General features: G+C 38.5%; 1 protein-coding gene across 1 annotated transcript in view; it reads left to right on the top strand.

Annotated features, from left to right (window-relative positions):
* Nucleotides 1–20353, top strand: part of Neo1 (neogenin 1) — a 140472-nt gene that overhangs the window by 101285 nt on the left and 18834 nt on the right. The window contains exons 16-22 of the mRNA XM_059269041.1: nucleotides 4374–4469; nucleotides 7032–7255; nucleotides 7336–7474; nucleotides 9507–9614; nucleotides 10887–11081; nucleotides 14787–14855; nucleotides 18960–19107. Coding sequence (XP_059125024.1) covers nucleotides 4374–4469; nucleotides 7032–7255; nucleotides 7336–7474; nucleotides 9507–9614; nucleotides 10887–11081; nucleotides 14787–14855; nucleotides 18960–19107 — 979 coding nt within the window. The remainder of the gene's footprint in view (nucleotides 1–4373; nucleotides 4470–7031; nucleotides 7256–7335; nucleotides 7475–9506; nucleotides 9615–10886; nucleotides 11082–14786; nucleotides 14856–18959; nucleotides 19108–20353) is intronic.

Genomic DNA, 20353 nt, shown 5'->3' with positions numbered 1-20353 from the left:
AATATATAAAAATTCTTACAACTCGGTAAAAAGGAAACCCAGTCAAAATAAGCAGAAAATTTGGATAGACACTGTGCAAAAGAAGACATATTCATGGACAGGGAAGATATATGGGTGGTCAATAAAGATGATAAATGGGTGGAAAATGCACATGTTAAAAGATGCTCAGCACTGTTAGTTGCCAGAGAATTACAAGTGTAAAATCTCAAAGAAATAACACTGTACATCTTCTAGAATTCTCACAGTTGCTGTTAAAAATACTGATAGTATAACTACTTTGTAGAATAGAGGTTTCTTATATGAAGTTAGCCTTACAATCTAGCAATACCACTCATAGATACTTAACCAAGAGAAATGAAAACACATGCCCACTTAGCTTGAAAAAAACATGCTGTGCTTATAATAGCCTCAAGAGGGAATAATGACAAATTTTCATCAACAAGTTAATAGTCAACTGTACTATATTCTTTTATAGAAACTACTCAGTAATTCAAAGGAATTGGCTATTAGTGCTCATAGCAGCAGAAATGAGTCTAAGAAACGTACTGAGTAAAAAGCCAAACACAAGATAATATATAGTGTGTTATTGTGTTTTTAAAAATTACAGAATAGGCAAAACTTATCCACAAGTGACAAATTATGACCAGTGGTTGCATATAACTCTGAGTACTAAGAATTGATGGCAAGGGCATAGCTACTTGGAAATGTCTTAATTTCTCAATTTAGGTATTAATTACATGGGTATGTAAATTTATCAAAACATACTATCCATTTAAATACATTTGTTCTATGCTAATTATATCTCAGTTAATTTTAAAAGCAAAAAAATCAGAACTATTAATTTCTTATAATAATGAATTATGGACCAGCAAGATGACTCAGCAAGTGAAGGTGCTGGCCACCAAGCCTGGCAGTCTGAGTTTGATTCCCTGGACCGTATGGTGGAAGGAGAGTGCCAAGTTTGCAAGTTGTCCTTTGACTTCATACATGGGCTGTAGCATGTGCATGACCACACACATATACACACAAATAATTGTAATTTTTAAAGTGAATATAATAACATAATAATGAATTGAGTTGGGTGGGTATAACTACTTTTCCAAATTGGATTGTCATTGTTAATATTTCTCTGAAAGACTTGTCTCAATTCATAATCCCTGCTGATGAATTTTTTTATTCAAACCATTGCTTTTTTAAACACCTTTCCTAAGAACAGCTTTAAGTGCCTGACAAATGAGTTACCAAATCTTTTATAGAAGAAAATAAGCAATAGTTTATAAATGTAGTCAAAAACAAAACACACTTTTCTGTTTTTCTTTCTAAAAAGAGACAGATCAACTAAAACCCAGGAGGCTTCTCCACATGAGTAGGCTTACAAGCAATTGTTGGATAGCAAAACCAAAGCTTTTCAGTGGATAAAAATGTCCCTGTGATGACCAGCCTCCTGCTGTTTCCCTTATGAAACTTCTGAAATAAAAAGTCCTTTGCAGTGCAATCAGGACTTGGTCCTTGGCTTCCTGGAACTTTCAGTCTAACAGGAGAACCAAAGTAAAACACCAGAAACAGTAGAGTTGAAGTGAAGTGTGTTCAGAGAAGGAAAATCTGACCAAGGCACATAGAACAGGCCTGAAGAAATTTAGCTGGACTTGAAAGATCAAACCAGAATAGTGTTTGAACAGGGTGGCAAAAAGGAACACAGATGATGCTAAAGAGAAGAAGCAGTAGACTCTATTAGAAGAGAATTATGTACGCTCAGAAATAGCAAAAACCAAATAAATTTGACATAAAATAAAATGGTTTATTAACCTAATATAAGATTCGTGAAACACCGAGTGAAAGGAGCAAATCAGAGGTTAAGAAGTTCATTTAAGAATTCATCTATTCATCTAACTTAAGCTCTTTTCTGAGCTTCGTGTTCATACAAACATCTACCTACTAGACATCTGCATCTAGATGTAGCTCACATTTCATCTGGCCCAAAATTTACACTAAAGTTGGTATCTCTTTGCCCAAGCCTTTTTTTTTTTTTTTTTTTGATAAGTTAACATGTGATTAATGAACACCTACATTATCTCAGACACTGTATAGAGAGAAAGCAAAGAAAAAGATACTATACAGCTATTAGAAATAATACAGTGGGGTTTTGTTTTGTTTTGTTTTGTTTTTTTGGTTTTTTTTTTTTTTTTTTTTTTTGGTTTTAGTTTTGGTTTTTTTGAGACAAGGTTTCTCTGTGTAGTTTTGGTGCCTGTCCTGGATCTCACTCTGTAGACCAGGCTGGCCTCAAACTCACAGAGATCCACCTGGCTCTGCCTTCCCGAGTGCTGGGATTAAAGGCGTGTGCCACCACCGCCCAGCCTAGAAATAATACAATTTGAAAAATATCTGAGAGCTGGTCATGGTGGTATGCACATGTAATCCTAGCAGTCAAGAAGTAGAGGCAGAAAGATCAAGAGTTCAAGGCCAGCTTCAGCTACATAGCAAGTTCGGGGCCAGCTAGGACTGCATGAATCCCTGTCTCAATAATCTCAAATGCTGCTGCTGCTGCTGCTGATGATGATGATGATGATGTATTCACTGTTCTAAGGGGGAATGGGTGATATAGGTGATGTAACTCAAGGGGTTATCATTGTAGATACAGTGTATAGGGAGAGGATTGAATGTGCCCTCAGAATAGAGAATGGTGGCGGCCTGGGAAGAGGAAGCACTGAGAACGTGAGAAACAGAATCAGCAAGACTCGATTGTTTGCCAAGAAGGGAGGTCTTTTTTTTTTTTTTTTTTTTTTTTTTTTGGTTTTTCAAGACAGGGTTTCTCTGTGTAGCTTTGCGCCTTTCCTGAGACTCACTTGGTAGCCCAGGCTGGCCTCGAACTCACAGAGATCCGCCTGGCTCTGCCTCCCGAGTGCTGGGATTAAAGGCGTGCGCCACCACCGCCCAGCTAAGAAGGGAGGTCTTAATGACTCAGGTTTCTGTCTTGAGCATTAAGATTGGCAGAACTATGGAGGGGTCTGAAGTAGGGAGAAGAAGAGGAAGAGGAAAGATTGGAGATATCCCACAGCAAGTACCAAACAGTTGAAGGTAAAGGCCTAGTGTGCAAAAGAAATATCTTTCATTAAAAGGATATATTTGCAATTTATGGCCTTTATAAGCTAGTCAAACCAGGAAAAAAAAAAATGAGTGGGAGTACAGAAAGTGAAGAATGTGCCTAGAATAAGCCTCGAAATTGTGTGTCATGACTGCTCTAGCTCTGTCCCCAATCTCAGTGAATGATATCACTCTACTGTGTTGCCCAATCCATTTTTTTCCTTGCCATTGAAGTTGCAAATTGTGTTGGTTCCATTTGTTATTTCTATTTGACATGGGAATACCAGATGCCTTGATATATTGCCTTCTATTATCTGGAGAATGGGTAGACCACCAAGTAAAGCATCTGTTTTGAGCTTTTGAAGTAACATAAACAACATAAGGTTTTTCCACCTTGGAAAACTTCAACTGCCACAGAATTTAATGGACTAGGAACTCACATTTTTACTTAGAAAACAACTTTGGAGTTACCCATACTAAACATTGTCTGGATCAAGCGTGTGATACTAGATACTCCAGCTTCCCTCAGTAAAGGTGAATACTATTCAAGCTGTTGCTTAATGCTACCTCCTTGAATTTAACAAGAACATTTTGAAGGATCCCCATAGAGCCATGGTTTTCAACCTTGCTATGTTGCATCCCTTTAATAACCAAACCATAAAATTATTTTGTTGCTACTTCATAACTGTAATTTTGCTACTATTATGAATGCTAATGTAGATTCCTGATAATGCAGAATATCTGATACGTGACCCTCTGGGGGTCAAAACCCACAGGTTGTGAAACACTGTGCTAGAGAAAATTGTTCTCTTAATCTCCTTTCAGTATTACCTACAGGCCATCATCAAATCTCGGGTCATGTCTTGTCTAATCAAGAAGTTGGCTGCTCTGAATTAGGTTCTCTGGAATGTTGAAGACATTGGCACTCTTAGTTTATTTCCTCCTTCCTACCTTAGCTGGAGTGGTCAAGGATGGAAGGGGTTTAATTTCAAGCTGTGTCTGAAGGCTTCTGGTACACAAAAGCCTTATACCATACAGTGAGCATCTTAAACCTTAGAGGCTCCAGGAGAGGAAGAATAGTCCACCTCCACTCTGAAGACTAAATCCAGGAAATTGATGCAATGATATTTTTTTGTGCTATATGTCCTTTCAAATCCCAAAATAAGCAATCCCATTTAAAAAAAAAAAAAACATAAGCCTTTTATGAAATTTTTCCACAACTAGATAGTCACTCTTTATTTTTTAAGTCCTGAAAAGAGCATTAAAAAAATGTTTTGACTTCTTTCCCTCAGATCCAAGCTCTCATTATGTGATTACCCTGAAAGCATTCAACAACGTTGGCGAAGGCATCCCCCTTTATGAGAGTGCTGTGACCAGACCTCACACAGGTAGGGCATCCTGTCACTTTTGGTCATCTGCACTTTCCCAACTGTGTGTGTAGAGTATGACCCAGGGGTCTCCCTGATGGGTGTTCATGAAGGAAAAATACATGATAACTTGGAGTGCAGACTTGGAATGAGTAATAGGCTGGTTTTCTATGTACAGAATTCTGTTAGTTCCTCTTTTGCTTATTTGAACTATTGTCTGTCATGTAAGCTATTTTTTGTAGATATATACATGTTTTTAATCTGTTAGAATTTAGCACATATAGTTTTAAGAAAATTAACAGTAATTTTTTGTCTTTTAGACATGGTATAACTGTAATGAATCAAAAAATGAAAGGCACTAATGAAAATATATGTACATATATATACACATACATATGTAATATAGGTTACACATCGTAACACAGCAATAAGTATATGTATGTTTGGTGAAGAATAAGTATATGTATGCTTGGTGAAGCTAACATTTTTTATAGTTAGATATCTGAGTTGGTTAGGAAAGTATTTTTTTTTTTTGCCCTTCATAAAGTTCATAGAAAGGGATAGGATCAAAGGCACTACCCATTTGATCAGTTATATTTATTATAAGAGATCAGTAGTCACTGTTTTCTTTACATTTTAAATATCTTCAAAATAATATAAATATATAAAATTTCTGAACTGTTGTAAAACTTCTAACTTAGATCTGAGTGATAAAATTTATTGAAGTCAGTATAATAGAGTTGTGAACTTTTTAACAGTCCTAGACCTGGGAACTGTTGAGATGGCTCACTGGTAAAGAGCACTTGTTCTCCCAGAGGACCTGGATCCCACTTCAAGCACCTTCATGGTGGCTCGCAACCATCCATAACTCCAGTTTCAGGAATCTGACTCCCTCCTCTATCCTCTAAGAGCATGAAGCACACACATGGTGTACATACATACATGCAGGCAAAACACTCATAGACATAGTTTTTTATAAAGAGTCCTAAATACAAAAGAATTCCTTTTTATAAATGCGTTTCTCCGTTTGTTGACCATTACTTTGAGTCAGTATCATAAACTGTCTTCAGGATGCTTTAAGTAACTGTACAGACTTGTCAATGTTCTTACAAAGATAATCTTTGTCCCTTTTTTTAAAGCCTTTATTTGTACACACGTCATTACTCCATGTTTGATAATTCTGGCCTGTGTACCTACAACTTAAAAGTTGTGTTAGAAATAGTTTTAGTGTCCCAGACAAAAAAAAATTCAAAAAATGACCTTTACCTTCTTAAATTGAACTACCATAGGGAAAAAAATTATTTCCTTTCACATGGTTTAAGAATGCAGAAATATAAACGTACAAGGAAATGCTTCTAAGCCATGTAACCTGGTTATTTTACCCAAGAGATGGCACATACAAGATGTTCCTTAAAGACTAATTATTTCTGCGTCTGAAGCTTCATTGTAACTAATTAGTATATATTCTGACACGTCTTAGAACAAAGCCCTGTAGACTGCCCCTCTGTTATTTTTAGTATTCATTGTGCAGGAAATATACACATGAAGACTGTTTCTTTAGTGTAGCAATTATTCATTAACTATGCCGTTTCCAATTTTTAGTTATATATAAAACCATTCACTATAACTATATGGGGAAACAACATTTAATATAAATGAGTATGTGTATATTTAGAAAACCTAGCTATAAGTTAGGAAAACCCAGAAGTCCCACTGTACTGCACTCTACCTGTGGCCCTTGATGATTTATTTATTTGTTTGTTTGTTTGTACTCACTCTGGTCTGTTTTGCAATAAAGAATGCATTTGCTGCATTGAACACAGAGTAAAGTATGTTCTTCCTTTCATCAAACAAGTATTGTGATCTCTAAAATTTGGCAGTGATAATTATGGCATTATAACTGATGGGGACTTGTTCTCTACCTTACTCTGACGGCTGGAAAAAATAAAGTGGACAGTGCAGCATGGTGTTGGTTTACCTTCTCTTAAGGATTTAGTCAGCTGTGAGCCATGTCTCTACTGCCTCCACACTCAAGATAACAGCAAGTCTGAATTTGCTAACCATAGACCTGACATTCAGCTTTGAGAAATGAACCGTCAGATGTCCAGTGATGGACACTAGTAACTCAGGCCTCATGCAGTCATAGTTAGTAAAATCTCAAACAGACCATAAGCTTTTTATTGCTTGTTTGGAAATTAGAATACTCTAGATTTTAAGAGCAGTTTTTTTGTTTCCTTATGATCATTTGACAACAGGTAATGTTTTCAATTAATTCAAAGAAAATTCAAGCATGTGTATGTTAACACGATCACTCAATTACCATTTCTTAATGTTTTTAGAGTTTAGTTGAAAATATAGTTAAGTACTAATTTGCTTAACATTTTCCTACAATTCTTTTCCTTAAAAGAAAAAAAAAAACCAGTAGAAGTATTCTCCTGAATGGATGAGGGCTATCTATTAACTCTGGATTTTCTTTCTTTTTCTCCATTTCTCATCTTTCATTCCATTATATTTCCCTGCATTCCCTTTTATTTTTGTTTATGTTAAAATGCCACATCCCTTTCTTAATTACTTTTTACCCAGACACTTCTGAAGTTGATTTATTTGTTATTAATGCTCCATACACTCCAGTGCCAGATCCCACTCCCATGATGCCACCAGTGGGAGTTCAGGCTTCCATTCTGAGTCATGACACCATAAGGATTACGTGGGCGGACAACTCCCTGCCCAAACACCAGAAGATTACAGATTCCCGCTACTACACAGTTCGGTGGAAGACCAATATCCCAGCTAATACCAAGTACAAGGTACTAAACATTTGCTATGGGTGAAAAAGCTTATCAGTGGTATTTTCTTGTTTTAAAGTTCTTTTTTCATACTTTTCCAGAATGCAAATGCAACAACTTTAAGCTACTTGGTTACTGGTTTAAAACCAAATACGCTCTATGAATTCTCTGTGATGGTGACCAAAGGTAGAAGGTCAAGCACGTGGAGTATGACAGCTCATGGAGCTACCTTTGAATTAGGTATGTGTAGTGCAAATCCGTGTCGCATGGCATTTCTTCCCTTTGTAAACTATGAAAGCCTGTGGGAGTTCACACTGTTGTTGTGCCACATTCGCAGCCATGGGACATCTTATCACAAAACTATGCAAGAATAGTGCACATATTGACATCTCTGCAGAACCAGGGGACAACTGCATTTGAGTTTTATTGGCCATTTCAACTATTTTGGATTTTGGGGTCACCTAGCCAGAACATTAGTAAACAACAGAACAGTATAATGCAAGACAGCCTAGGTTTTAAATTAAGAGACTTGAATTCAATCTCAGGTCAACCATCTACTGACTGTGCTCATGAGTATGTCATCTAATCCCTCTGAATCTCAGTTTCTTCCATTTTGGGTGGGGGTGATAATCACCCCCTTTTCTACTTTAGAAGATTATTATAAGGTAAAATGAGGAACAGATGGAAAAGCTTGTGGTTAGATACAAGAGATTATTGTCATTAATCCTGCTTTACTGGTAAACTGAAATTGAAAAATGAAGTGACCTGCCCTTGACCAAGCAGTTGCCCAGCCATGCTTGCCCAGTCTGAACACTTTACTGGTAGCCCAGGGCTTCTTGGAAAGCAGCTCTCTAAGATCCTTAACTAGCCTTTGGTGTTTGTAAGTACACGTGATGGAGAAAAGATAACCGAGCAGATTTAAAGAAAGAGTATACTACCAGCCTTGAGATCTGTTTGCCTTTTGCTGGCTTTTTTAAAGCCCATTCTTTCACTTCCCTTGGGCTTTGCAGGGATGAGGACATGAATGACCTTGGGAATCTCTGTATTTTGGCCTACTTCTGGCATAATGAAAAGCTAAACTTACACATTCTGCACAAACTAGTCTGGTCATTCTGCACAGTTGCTTGGAATTTCTACAGGAAAGGGGACTGAGCTGGAGAGTTAGGAATATAGGGCATAAAAGAGTAAATTGTCATTAGTTTGCTTACTTTTCTGTTTATTTTGTTTTTTTGTTTGTTTGCTTGCTTGCTTAATTTTTTTTGTTTGTTTTGGCTTTGTTTTGAGACAGGTTCTCACTGTGTAGCCCTAGCTGTTCTCAGACTCACTATATAGACCAAGGTGACATCCAGCTCACAGAGATCCCACCTGCCTCTGCCTCTAGAATGCTAGGATTAAAGGTGTGCGCCACCACACTCAGGTCCTCTATTTTAAGAATATGTCTTTGCTTTACTTCCAGCTTATTGACTAATAAGTGAAATTTTTGTTTTCTCTTAGGATGTTCGTTTGACTGGGCTTTTCCACCTTATATTGCAACTCTAGTATTTTAGGAAGTGACAATTTGAGGGAATACTTGATTTGAGTATTTACCTACTCATACATTACATTTAAAGTTCTCACGTATAATGTAGAAAAGCCATTTTCTTTTGTTGGCTTTTCTGATGATGAGCAGCTTTTATTTAGAGCAGTAATATCGGCAGGTGGCGGTAGGCTTTCAGTGTAAGCGTAAAATGAAAAATACAAAGTTGTAAATTTCTTCTTTGAGGGAATTAAGCTTTTAAAAGCAATATTTGCCTTGAAGAGCCAACTCTAAGCAAGAGAGAAAACTATTTTACACTTTAAAATGTCCTACCAGATAAGCCAAATCAAGTGAGAGGAAGCAAGCTGGGACCAGTTATGTAACTGCTTTCAGTTTGGTGCCCTGACCACACATGCCTCTCTAGGTTGTCACAGCCGTAGGGAGTTGCTGATTGTACAATGCCAGACAGAAGTGTGTGCTTAGAAACAGTGGCCTTTGATTCTGAGGAGTATATGTCTCTGACTCCAGCCCACAGGCCCATTTTCTGTCCTCATAGTATTTGTTTGGTTTGGTTTGGTTTTTCCTTTGACAATTTGTCTAGTCTTCTTTTTATTAGACATCGTTGGTTACACATAGACTTGAGGTATTGAAGCCAGGGAATTTGTCTTTGCTCTATACATCTGCTGTGCCTTATCAATGAAAAGAGTTGGAAAATTGTGAATTACATTGAAATGGACAGTATTTGTTGTTTTGTAGTTCCTACTTCTCCACCTAAGGATGTGACAGTTGTGAGTAAAGAAGGAAAACCTAGGACCATAATAGTGAACTGGCAGCCTCCCTCTGAAGCTAACGGCAAGATTACAGGTGAGATGCCTTAGACTATGCACTATTCCAGGCAAGGACTGTGTTGTCAGTAGAAGTGGAGTGTAAGGCTGGCTTGGCCATTGTAGAGAGTGCTATGAGCCATGTTGGTCCTTGAAACTGGAACAAGGGAGTGCAGTCTGCCCAAAATAGCATGGAAGTGAGTGGCCAGCCAGTGGTTTTGCTTAACAGTATCTGATGGGGCGGGAGTATGCTAGATAGCCTTTGTTCTACTGAGCTAGACGGGTATGTTTATTGTCCATAAAGCTGTTCATTCCCCAGGTGACTTGCTTTGAGCTTGTGTGTTTAGTTCTGCTGGGAATTGCCTAAAACATATAAACTGCTCTTCTACTTTAAAGCCCCCCAAAAACCCATTAAGCTTTTAAGCCACCAATACCCCAAAGCTACTTCAGGTTTCTGTGCTCTTACTACTAGTGTTAAAAGGTTAAATTATCTTAGGCCTACGAAGGAACTGGGGATTTTTCCCCCTTGGACTTCAGAGAGAAATTTCCCATAATAAAAGAGGATACTGGCTACTGTTTGGAACCTCTGCCACATTAGGAGTGCTCTGAAGAACCAGTTTACCCTCTGAAATATGAGGAAGGTGGCCTAAAGACTGAGAAAGAGAAAGTGTTTCTTAGCATTTTGTTCCTGTAACTTTGTTTTTTTTGTCTGTCTGTTTTGGGTCTTTTGAGACAAGATTTCTCTATACAGCCCCAGCTGGAACTCACTCTGTAGTTCTGTCTCACAGGTGCTGAGACTAAAGGAGTGCTCCAGTGTGTTCCTGTAACTTTGAATAAGATGTCCTTTTCCATAAATTCTAGTCTTTATATCTTATTTTTTTAAGTTACTACTTTGCCTCTTCTGTAAAAGAAATACATTGACTCGCATTACATTTTACTTTGTCTTTTAAAACCTTGAACAATAAATCACATTTCTGCAGTGTGAGTCAAGTAGGCTTATGTTTGGGAGGCTTCCTGCCTCGTTGTGGGGATTGAGTGCCCCCTGGTGGAAGTTTCTATGGCCTCACCTGCCCCAATTTTAGAACTTTGTCAGAGGTTTTCCAATCTGCCAAGCATTTTTCTCTTAAGAGATGACTTTGGTTGGAGCTAGTTGAGCATTGCATACCATTACTAAGTCTCATAACTATATTATTTTAAATCTAGGCCCTCATGGTGCTTTATTCAGATATTATATCATAGGCATTTATTGATTCTGATTGCAAAAAAGGAAAACAGAAATGATATTTCTTTTCCTATTTATTGCTTTGGACAGGTTACATCATTTATTACAGCACAGATGTGAATGCAGAGATACATGACTGGGTCATTGAACCTGTTGTGGGTAACAGACTGACTCACCAGATTCAGGAGTTAACACTTGATACACCATACTACTTCAAAATCCAGGCCCGTAATTCAAAAGGCATGGGACCCATGTCTGAAGCTGTCCAGTTCAGAACACCTAAAGGTAAAGCTCACTGAGCCAAGGGTTTTAATATGCTGTCTAAAGAGAAGGACTGCAGCATATAGAGACTGTGGGTAATATGGGAAATGCTGGTAATGAACTTGCCAGCCTCACTGTGAAGACTTCCAAAGAATTCCTCTCCTACCCACTGACTGCCAAATCGGTACTCTCCCAATCCACATAGATGGGTACTTTGGCTCTGCGTATCTGGGCAGAAGAATTGCAGTGATCTCAAAGCTTTATCAAGGAAGCCAGAAGTGATTCTTTTCGTTTCCATAGAGGTATACTACATATTATTATGACAGATGTTCTTTCAACACATGCAGGCTCTTAACATAAAAAGTTCATATATTAACCTATGTAGAGGACCAGACTGGAAGGGGCCATTTATGTAAAGCTCAAGAAAATGAATATAAAATAGTAAGCCAAGCAAGCTTAGGTAATAAAATTGAGTTGGGTACTGAGTCTGGAAATGTGGAAATCTAAATTTCTTTTCTATTGTCAATTTATTTGGAAGTTTGTGGGAATTTTTTTTTTTTTCCTTTAAAACCTCTGTCTGTCCATCTTCAAAGCTGGTGATGCTTGCTCTTGTTTCCTCTTCCCCTGTGCTTGGCCTGTCAGCGGACTCCTCTGATAAAATGCCTAATGACCAAGGTAAATGAGTAGACGGCCTCTCTCTCACTTCTCTCTTTTGTGACCTGTTATTAGCGTTTTGTTTCATTTTCCCCTGGAAATTAGTACCATGTGCTAAAAACCACACACATACTTATTGGTCAAAGTGGAGTTGAGTCCATGTTTGTAGCCCTTGGGATATTTGAAAAGCTGAGGGATTCATTTAGAAGCCAAATCCACTGGTGGAAGAAAACTGAGTTGAGATGCTAATGTTATAAACAGTTTAAGGTGTTAAGATGCTAATGTTATAAACAGTGGTAAGTGTTTGAGGCATAAAGTGACCAGTATACTAACCTTCCTTATTTGTAGCTTTTAGGAGAAGTTAATATCAAATTCAACAAATACCATATTTCCCTTCTCGCATACATAAATCCTGTTAAATAGGTGCTTATCTGTAACCAACAATTTATTCTTTTTGCAATATGCTAATTTATATCTCTTTATTTCTTCTCTTAAATATTAAATATGACTAATTTATAAAAGGATTAAAAAGTATAAGGCATGGACACTTAGGAAGCATGAGCCTTGATGTCACCAGTCTTGAAATCATCGGTCAGCACTTTTTTCATTGTACTTGCTCTGGTGGCATGGTAGCTGTACTTTGTGGTTTTTATCTCTGAGAATTTCCATACAGCGAAAGAATGCTAAAAGTAAATTTGATAATTGCTTTCATAGTTTAAGAGTAGAAATCATAAATACAAGATTTTTGGATCTTGGTTAATGCAAGGAAGAGTCAGAACTCAAAGTATTGAGTTCATGACTTTGGACATGTGTTTGTAATCAGTTACCTGGGAGAAAACTGCAGGCATAGTTTTTTGTGAGTATAGAAGCATGAGATTTCACAGATCATTACATTGTATATGCAGAGAATGTAAATGTGCTCTTCTCTTTCCCTTCACTTGGTAACTATTATGCAACACTTTGGTGTTCATGCCTCTGGTATTCAACATTTTTTACCTGTTGGTATTTTGGTTACTAGATTTATCCTTTGAATTTCTTGTTTATTCTTTAAATGTTAAAGAAAATATTGGGAAATATAGTAATATAAGCCAACTAATAATCTTGGCAAAGCATGTTCAGTGGCAATTTTTTCTTTTAACATGATGCAGTGCTCTGGAAGGTGTAATTGAAATGTAGCCTACATAATGATCATGAACATTTAACTCTGAAGAACCTTAAAATGTTAAGTATCTCTGCCAGTTAGATTTTGCCTGAGGTCATAACATGAAAAACAACTGGAATCTTGATGTGTAGTGTGTGTCGCTTGGGAGAAATGATAGCCTCAGAAGTAAGAGGATAAAGTAATAAGTATGAACAATGGAAAAGGGGTCAGGGACTAAATTAAATTAGAATATGTCCTAAAAATCCTGAGACTATACCATAGGAACCAAGAACTTCTTTTCCTTTCTTATATAAGGTTTTGGCTTCTGAGAACATACCAAACATATTTAGCCTCTAGATTTATCCTATTAAATGAACTACTTACACAACCTTAGATTTGGGGTTCTTTTGTTTCTTTTAAACTGTGGTAATTTATAAGAGGAAAGAGGAATTGACATTAATGGTAATGTTTTACAGAAATAAATTTAGTTTATGCACTTCTAGTCAAGCTTTATTTGTAAAAATACCTCTCAAAAATGTTTACTAGAGCTCCATGTGCTCTGCCTCCATAAAGGGAAGAGTATATTCTTCCCTGAATTTATTATGTTTGTAATAGTTAACATTTATGGATCATTTATTACACACCAAGCAGTATTCACAGTGTTTCATGGTCTTAAAATTCCATTTTAACCTCACAGTAGCTAATTAAAGTAGATGCTTTTAGTATCCCTGCTTTAACTTAAGGAAACAGAGGCACAAAAGACTAATTAAATAACTTGCCCAATATCAAAGTACTGCTGTGTAGTGGAGCTGGTGTTCAAGGGCCATCTCTTAGACACTGTGTGCTATTAACTGGAAGGAGCAGCTTTTGTTTGTCATTCTTTTTTTTTTTTTTTTTTTTTTTTTTTGGTTTTTCGAGACAGGGTTTCTCTGTGTAGCTTTGCGCCTTTCCTGGGACTCACTTGGTAGCCCAGGCTGGCCTCGAACTCACAGAGATCCGCCTGGCTCTGCCTCCCAAGTGCTGGGATTAAAGGCGTGCGCCACCACCGCCCGGCTGTTTGTCATTCTTGAGGGTCCCTTTTCAAGAGCTTGCTGCTTGGAACTTCTGGCTAGTAACTTTGAATTGAGGAATACCTTTACTTCATGGAGGAAGGGCTTCCCCTAAGCGGTTTTGCCATAAATGTGAAGAAAGAGACGGAAAACCAAGAATAAGGATTATCAAACAAAAACCTGGTGTTTCTGTCTCCTGAGGTCTGCTGCTGGGGAGACCCCAGGCCCGAGTCAGCAGCCTCACTTACTTGAACCTGTGACTGTGAGATCAGAGGACAGTGACCTATGTAAGCAACTAGAAGGAAGGCTTGTTTTTTCTGTTTTTAATGCTTAGGTAACAGAAAAGGAAGTGAGAATATGATTTGAACCTCTGCTTACCTTCCTGCTCTTGCTTAGGTTAACTTTATACTTGGAAGGGCAACTTCATAATCTGAAAAATATAGCCAGAACAGTACTGACACTAGCCAGGTTAGATCCGCATCACCAAATCCTTAGGTGAATACAGTTGTTTGGTACAAGCATCAGCCTCACTTATTCCCTTGGCTCCTTTTGTTGTAAAAGAAGCTACTTCTACCACGTGTCCTCTCTGAGCATCACTTCCTGGGCTAGAGAAATGGGGGCTGGGGTCCCCCACTTCTGAACAGCAGAGTGGTAATCTGCTCATGGCCTAGAAACAGAGGCATCAGTCTTCTAGATACTTCCTTGCACAGAAAGCTGTTTCTGTTTACCTTGGCACACAAACTGTATTTGCCCATTATTTGTGTTGTTTCATTTTGTTACAGAGTAGACTGAAATGTTTTGTTTTTAGAAAATACTCACTAGCTGTAAAGTGGACTGTTACACTTACATGTTAGGTTGTTATTGACATGATTTCTTCTGCTTCAGCCTTAGGATCGACAGGAAAAGGAAGCCGACTGCCAGACCTAGGATCTGACTACAAACCTCCAATGAGTGGTAAAGCCCTCTTGAAGGCTTTTTCAGCTTGCTGTGCACATTATGCAGTCTTGCTTAAATTTTCAAATATGTTTTATAGCTTCAATGTTGGGTTATTGCATGTTAATGTAGTTTATTTTATTTAGCAGAGTTAGCATTGGCCATTTTGTGGCAAATGTTGCTGAATTACTGGAAGTCTATTCATCATAGAATCTTGCTTCTCCACACAGCTGGCCGGAGACAAGATAGATTCCTAAACAAACGATCTGTCTCCTATTACCTCTAGAAAAGAGACTTTCAAAAATTAGCCATTACCTGTCGCGAGCCAGAGAACTGATTCAGAATCTCAACATCTCCTTACTATACTGTTTTTAGTTTGGGGATTCTGGGGGCGGAAATCCTACTTTTCTACCATTCTATAAGCTACTAACCTCAATTAATTAGCACTTCCTTCTTGGTGCTGGAGACATAGTTAAGAGCACTGGCTGCTCTTGCAGAGGACCTGGGTACAATTCCCAGCACCCACATGGTAGCTCACATCTGTCTGTAACTCTAGTCCCAAGGGATCTGCCATCCTCTTCTAGACTCCTTGGGCCCTGTGTGAATGTGGTGTACAGACACACATGCAGGCAAAACACCCATACACATTAAATAAAAATAAATAATTTTGTTTCTTAAAAAGCCACTTCCTTATCCACAGAATGTTACTCATCATTTCTGAGTTACTTTCACACTTCAACTTACCTCTGCTCCTCTACTCTGGGAATTAGGGAGAACAGATTGCATTATTCCCAGTATATAGATTCTGGATCAGTGGGTTGTCTGATTCTGGCATAAAACCAGAATTCAGACCTCTCTCTTCTGATTGTGCTTTTTTCACTGGCCCATGCAGCCTAAAATTCAGGGAATTCTATGCCAGCTACAAAGTCCAGGTGGCAAATTGTCTAAAAAGTAGTCACTAGAATTGATTTTCACTGTCTCATCACTTCTACCTCATAGACACATGAGACTATAAGGAATAACTGTTTACGCTCCAGATAGCTGTCTGTCTAATGTCCATACTTCAGGGAAATCAGCTGACTTTTAGAAGAACCAGGCAAACTTGAATGGTTCAAGAAGTTTTAATACTATCCTGGTTTAGAGATTTCTCGAACCTTGTGCGTTTGTTGCATGTTGGACTATAGACAGTATAGTGTCAAGGCTGTGAGAAAGTAATTTTCTTTGTCTTTTCTTTCATTTATATATTCATTTGTACATTGTATTTTGAAGGTTCAGGTTCTATGACACACTATAGGAGGAAGAAAGTAAAATAACACTTGATAAGCCAGGCGGCGATGGCACATGCCTTTAATCCCAACACTCGGGAAGCAGAGCCAGGCAGATCTCTGTGAGTTCGAGGCCAGCCTGGGCTGCAGAGTGAGTTCCAGGACAGGCACCAAAACTACACAGAGAAACCCTGTCTTGAGAAAAACAAAACAAAACAAAACAAAAAAACAACAACAAAAAAAAGAATCTAGCTCAGTATTTCTGTTGATAGCAATGTTAGGTTAACGGTATGGCTAATTTTATTAACTCTAGTACTGTAGTCTTTCCCAAATAGAAAAAATGTTATCTCATTGAAGGTCAGTATGTACAGTTTAAGTTGTCTGCTTAGCTTTTTCTCAGAAATGAAGGATAAAAATGATTGAACCAAATGTAAAAGAATAAGCTCTTAAGCCATTCTAAATCAACCTCAGATTTAGAGCACTGTACTTAGATGTCTATAAAATCATAGAATCAAAGTTGGAAGGTCAGATAATCCAGTGTGGTTGGAAGGGATTCCCACACAATGAAAAAAGGTTGGGTTTAGGAATCTAGCACTCCTTTTATCAGCTAGACTGGTTGGCTGGCAAGCCCTGGGATCTGCCTGTCCCTGCAGATCCACTAGTACTAAGGTTATCATTGTTCTCCATCGTGCCTAGTTTTTATGTGGGTGCCAGGGATTTCAGGTCAGAGCACCGAGTCTGTCTCCCATGACAAACCCACTGAGCAGTCTCCCCCAGCCTTCTTGTTAGCACTTCCTTCTACAACATCCCACTTCTTAAGTACTTTGTTTCTGGTTGATTGGTTGGTTAGTTTTTGAGACAGAATCTCATTCTATAACCCTGGTGTGAGCCTGGAATTCTCTGTGTGACCCAAACTGGACTCAATTTACTGCAGTCTTCAAAGTATTGGTATTACAGACATGTGCCACCACACAGTCTAACAAAAATCATAGTGCCAGGCAAGGGACACCTCTTCCATATGTTTTCTGAGCCTTTGGGGTTGGGGACTAAGAGTTGATAAAGGTGTTTCATCTCTAGCTGAGCATTCACAATTACTTATTTTTAGCACTTTGAATAGTAACACATTTCTGCATCAACTTGTAAACACTGCAGCGGTTAGCCCATCAAAGTTGGGAGGAACACAAAACTATGAATATGCCTCAGGGTCCTTCCACTTCCTGTTCCCTCTCTCTAGAGCAACAGTACTCAACCTGTGGGTCATGACCCCACAGGGGTCACATATCAGATATCCTAAATAACAGATATTTTACATTACAATTCATAACAGTAGCAAAATTGCAGTTATGAAGTAGCAAGGACACAGTTTTATGGTTGGGGTCACCACAACATGAGGAACTGTATTAGAGAGTCACAGCATTAGGAAGGTTGAAAACCACTGCTCTGGTGTGTCTTCCCTCAGGCCTTTGTATGATGAGATCCTTCTTATCTAATTAGAAGCTCAAAAGCCATTTCTAAGAAAAGCTTCTTTTTAAAAAATTCATTTAATACAGTTATACAGATGAAAACAAGTTGAACTTAGAGTCCATATTGTGTGTTCTAGAAGCTGTTAACAGGGACGTGCAGGTGCAGGCTCCAGGCCTTGCTTCTCCACCATTGGGAAAGAGACCTTATACTTGAGACAGAGCTGCATTAAATTCAGAAAAGCTTTTCACCAGCTTAGTCTAGCAGTGTAGCCCTCCCCGCTTTTCATAGCATTCTTAGCCAGTGGTTTCTTTCTGCTTATTGTTTGTGACAACCTCCCACCCCCAGCGTTCACATCTTTGCTAGCCACTGTTGCATCTCGAATACCTACAGTAATAACTGACACATAGTAACTACTCAGTAAATAATGCATATGTCTAGACCTGCTTCTTGCTGAAGTTGAGTAAGAAAATGGTATTGTGTGTATGCTTATGACAAAGATTATCTTTCAGATAGTGATTTTGTAATTTCAGACATCTATATGTTAAGGAAAACTTTTTACTTTATATGAATATGAGTATGTATTTTATATGATTTTGAAAAAATCCTCAAAGGATTTAGAAATCATGGGTGAGTGTGTGTGAGAGAGTGTGTGTGTGTGTGTGTGTGTGTGTGTGTGTGTGTGTGTGTGTGTGTGTTGTGTGTGTTGTGTGTACATGTTGCATGTGTGTATGCAGAGGCCCAAGTTATGTCCACATTTTAAGACAAGAGTCTCTCACTGGGCTGCAGCTCACACAATGGACTAGGCTGACTGACCCTGAGCTCCAGTGCTCTGCCTCCCAGAGCTCCACTTGCCTTGCTTCCCCCAGCACTGAGATTATAAGCTCGTGTCACCATGCCCAGCGTTTTGGGTCTTTTTTTTTTTTTTTTTTTTTTGTTTTTGGTTTTTGGTTTTTGGTTTTTTTCCCCAGAGGTTCTGGGGATGGAACCCAGGAACTCACACTTGCAAGACAAACATCTTACCTATTGAGCTATCTCCGCAGCTCAACATGGGACTTTTGTAAGATGTGCAAGACACCAGAGAGGCAAGACCTCTGACGTACTTGTCAGAATGTATCTGAACCTTCGAGCTTTGAAAGCTCTACAATGTTGGTACCCTTGAAGGTTTCATTGAATGCTGTTTTTTGAGCAAACCTCTGCGCTGATCCCTGTGTGGGGAGCAGACTCTGATATCCCTAGGAATTTAGAATCTAGAAATAGTTTCCTTGAGTGGCATATTATGTGGTACTGTGTTAACAGGTATGAAGGAAGTTCCATGAAATAACTTGGAATGGTTTGATAGCCTGATTGAATGTATATTTTTAAATCGCCTAACAAATTAACCATTTTTCCTGTGCAGGCAGCAACAGCCCTCACGGGAGCCCCACCTCTCCCCTAGACAGCAATATGCTGCTGGTCATCATTGTCTCTGTTGGTGTCATCACCATTGTGGTGGTTGTGATCATCGCTGTCTTCTGTACCCGGCGCACCACCTCTCACCAGAAGAAGTAAGGGTCCCTTAAGTGTAACCTGTAAACTTGTAGAATATCTCTTTTTGGCTTTTTGTTTGTTTGTTTGTTTGTTTGTTTTTTCTTACATGTTGCTTATGTTTTTAGAGTGATACAAAGAGTTAAAAACCATAAAGTACATGAAAAGCCATTTTAAATGCAGCCATGCCCCTCCTCATGGGAATGTCTCAGGAATCATGTATATTATGATAGGTCCCACAAGATTTTAATGGAGCTGAAATATTTCTGCCATCTACTGAACACAAAGTTGAAGAGGCAAGGGAAAAAGAACCCATGGGAGGAGCAGGAGGAAAAAGAACTACCAAGAAGTTTTGTTAGGTTTAACAGGCTTTTGTGAGCCTCAACAAGCTCTTTAAAAAGTTTGAAAACTGGGAAGCCTGCTCAACAGTTAAGAACATAACATGTACAGCTTTCGTAGTGTGGACTCAAGTTCTGTTCCCAGCACTACTTTAGGTGCCTCACAGCCATCTGTAACTCCAGCTTAAAGGAATCTGACACCCTCTTCTGGTCTCTACAAAAGTGTACGCATAAATAAAAATAAAAAGTTTGAAAATATCTTTCCCTGTCCCAGGCCAAAAAGTTTGCATCTACAAGCAGAAATGTTCATGGTGTGCTGTTTATAAATTTAAAAAAAAAAAAAAATCTGTTGAAGGAAGGAACTAAACCAAACAGCCCACTATAGACATTTCTGAGTAGAGAGACCTGATCAGGAAGTGGGGCAGGTCCTCAGAAGGGATTCTAGAAGAAGGCACTGTCAATCATAATATGTATGTAACATACGTACTATTTTCCCCAAAGACCTTCCAGTAGGACAAGATATGAACGTACAAGACAGTGGCATCAAAGATCTGAATCTGTGAACAGTTTAGGCTAATATGTATGTTTGTGTCCTACTGTTTTGTGTTTGTTTTAGTTATGTATATGTCTATCTATATGTAGGTATATGCACATGAGTGCAGGGGCCAGACATCAGATCCCTCTGGAACTGGAGTTACATAGGTGTTTGTGAGCCAACCCACAGTTGTACTGGGAAGCAAATTCAAGTCCTCTTCAAGAGCAGTTTATTCTCTTAACTTCTGAGCCTTCTTTCTAGCTATGTGTCTTAATTTTTAACAAAAATGTTTAAAAAACTAAAAAATAGCCGGGCAGTAGTGGCGCTTGCCTTTAATCCCAGCACTCGGGAGGCATAGGCAGGTGGATCTCTGTGAGTTCGAGGCCAGCCTGG

Source organism: Peromyscus eremicus, chromosome 7, assembly GCF_949786415.1.
Source record: "Peromyscus eremicus chromosome 7, PerEre_H2_v1, whole genome shotgun sequence".
NCBI classification, from domain to species: domain Eukaryota; kingdom Metazoa; phylum Chordata; class Mammalia; order Rodentia; family Cricetidae; genus Peromyscus; species Peromyscus eremicus.
The sequence above is the reverse complement of the archived record's forward strand: the minus strand, read 5'-3'. Positions and strand labels throughout refer to the sequence as shown.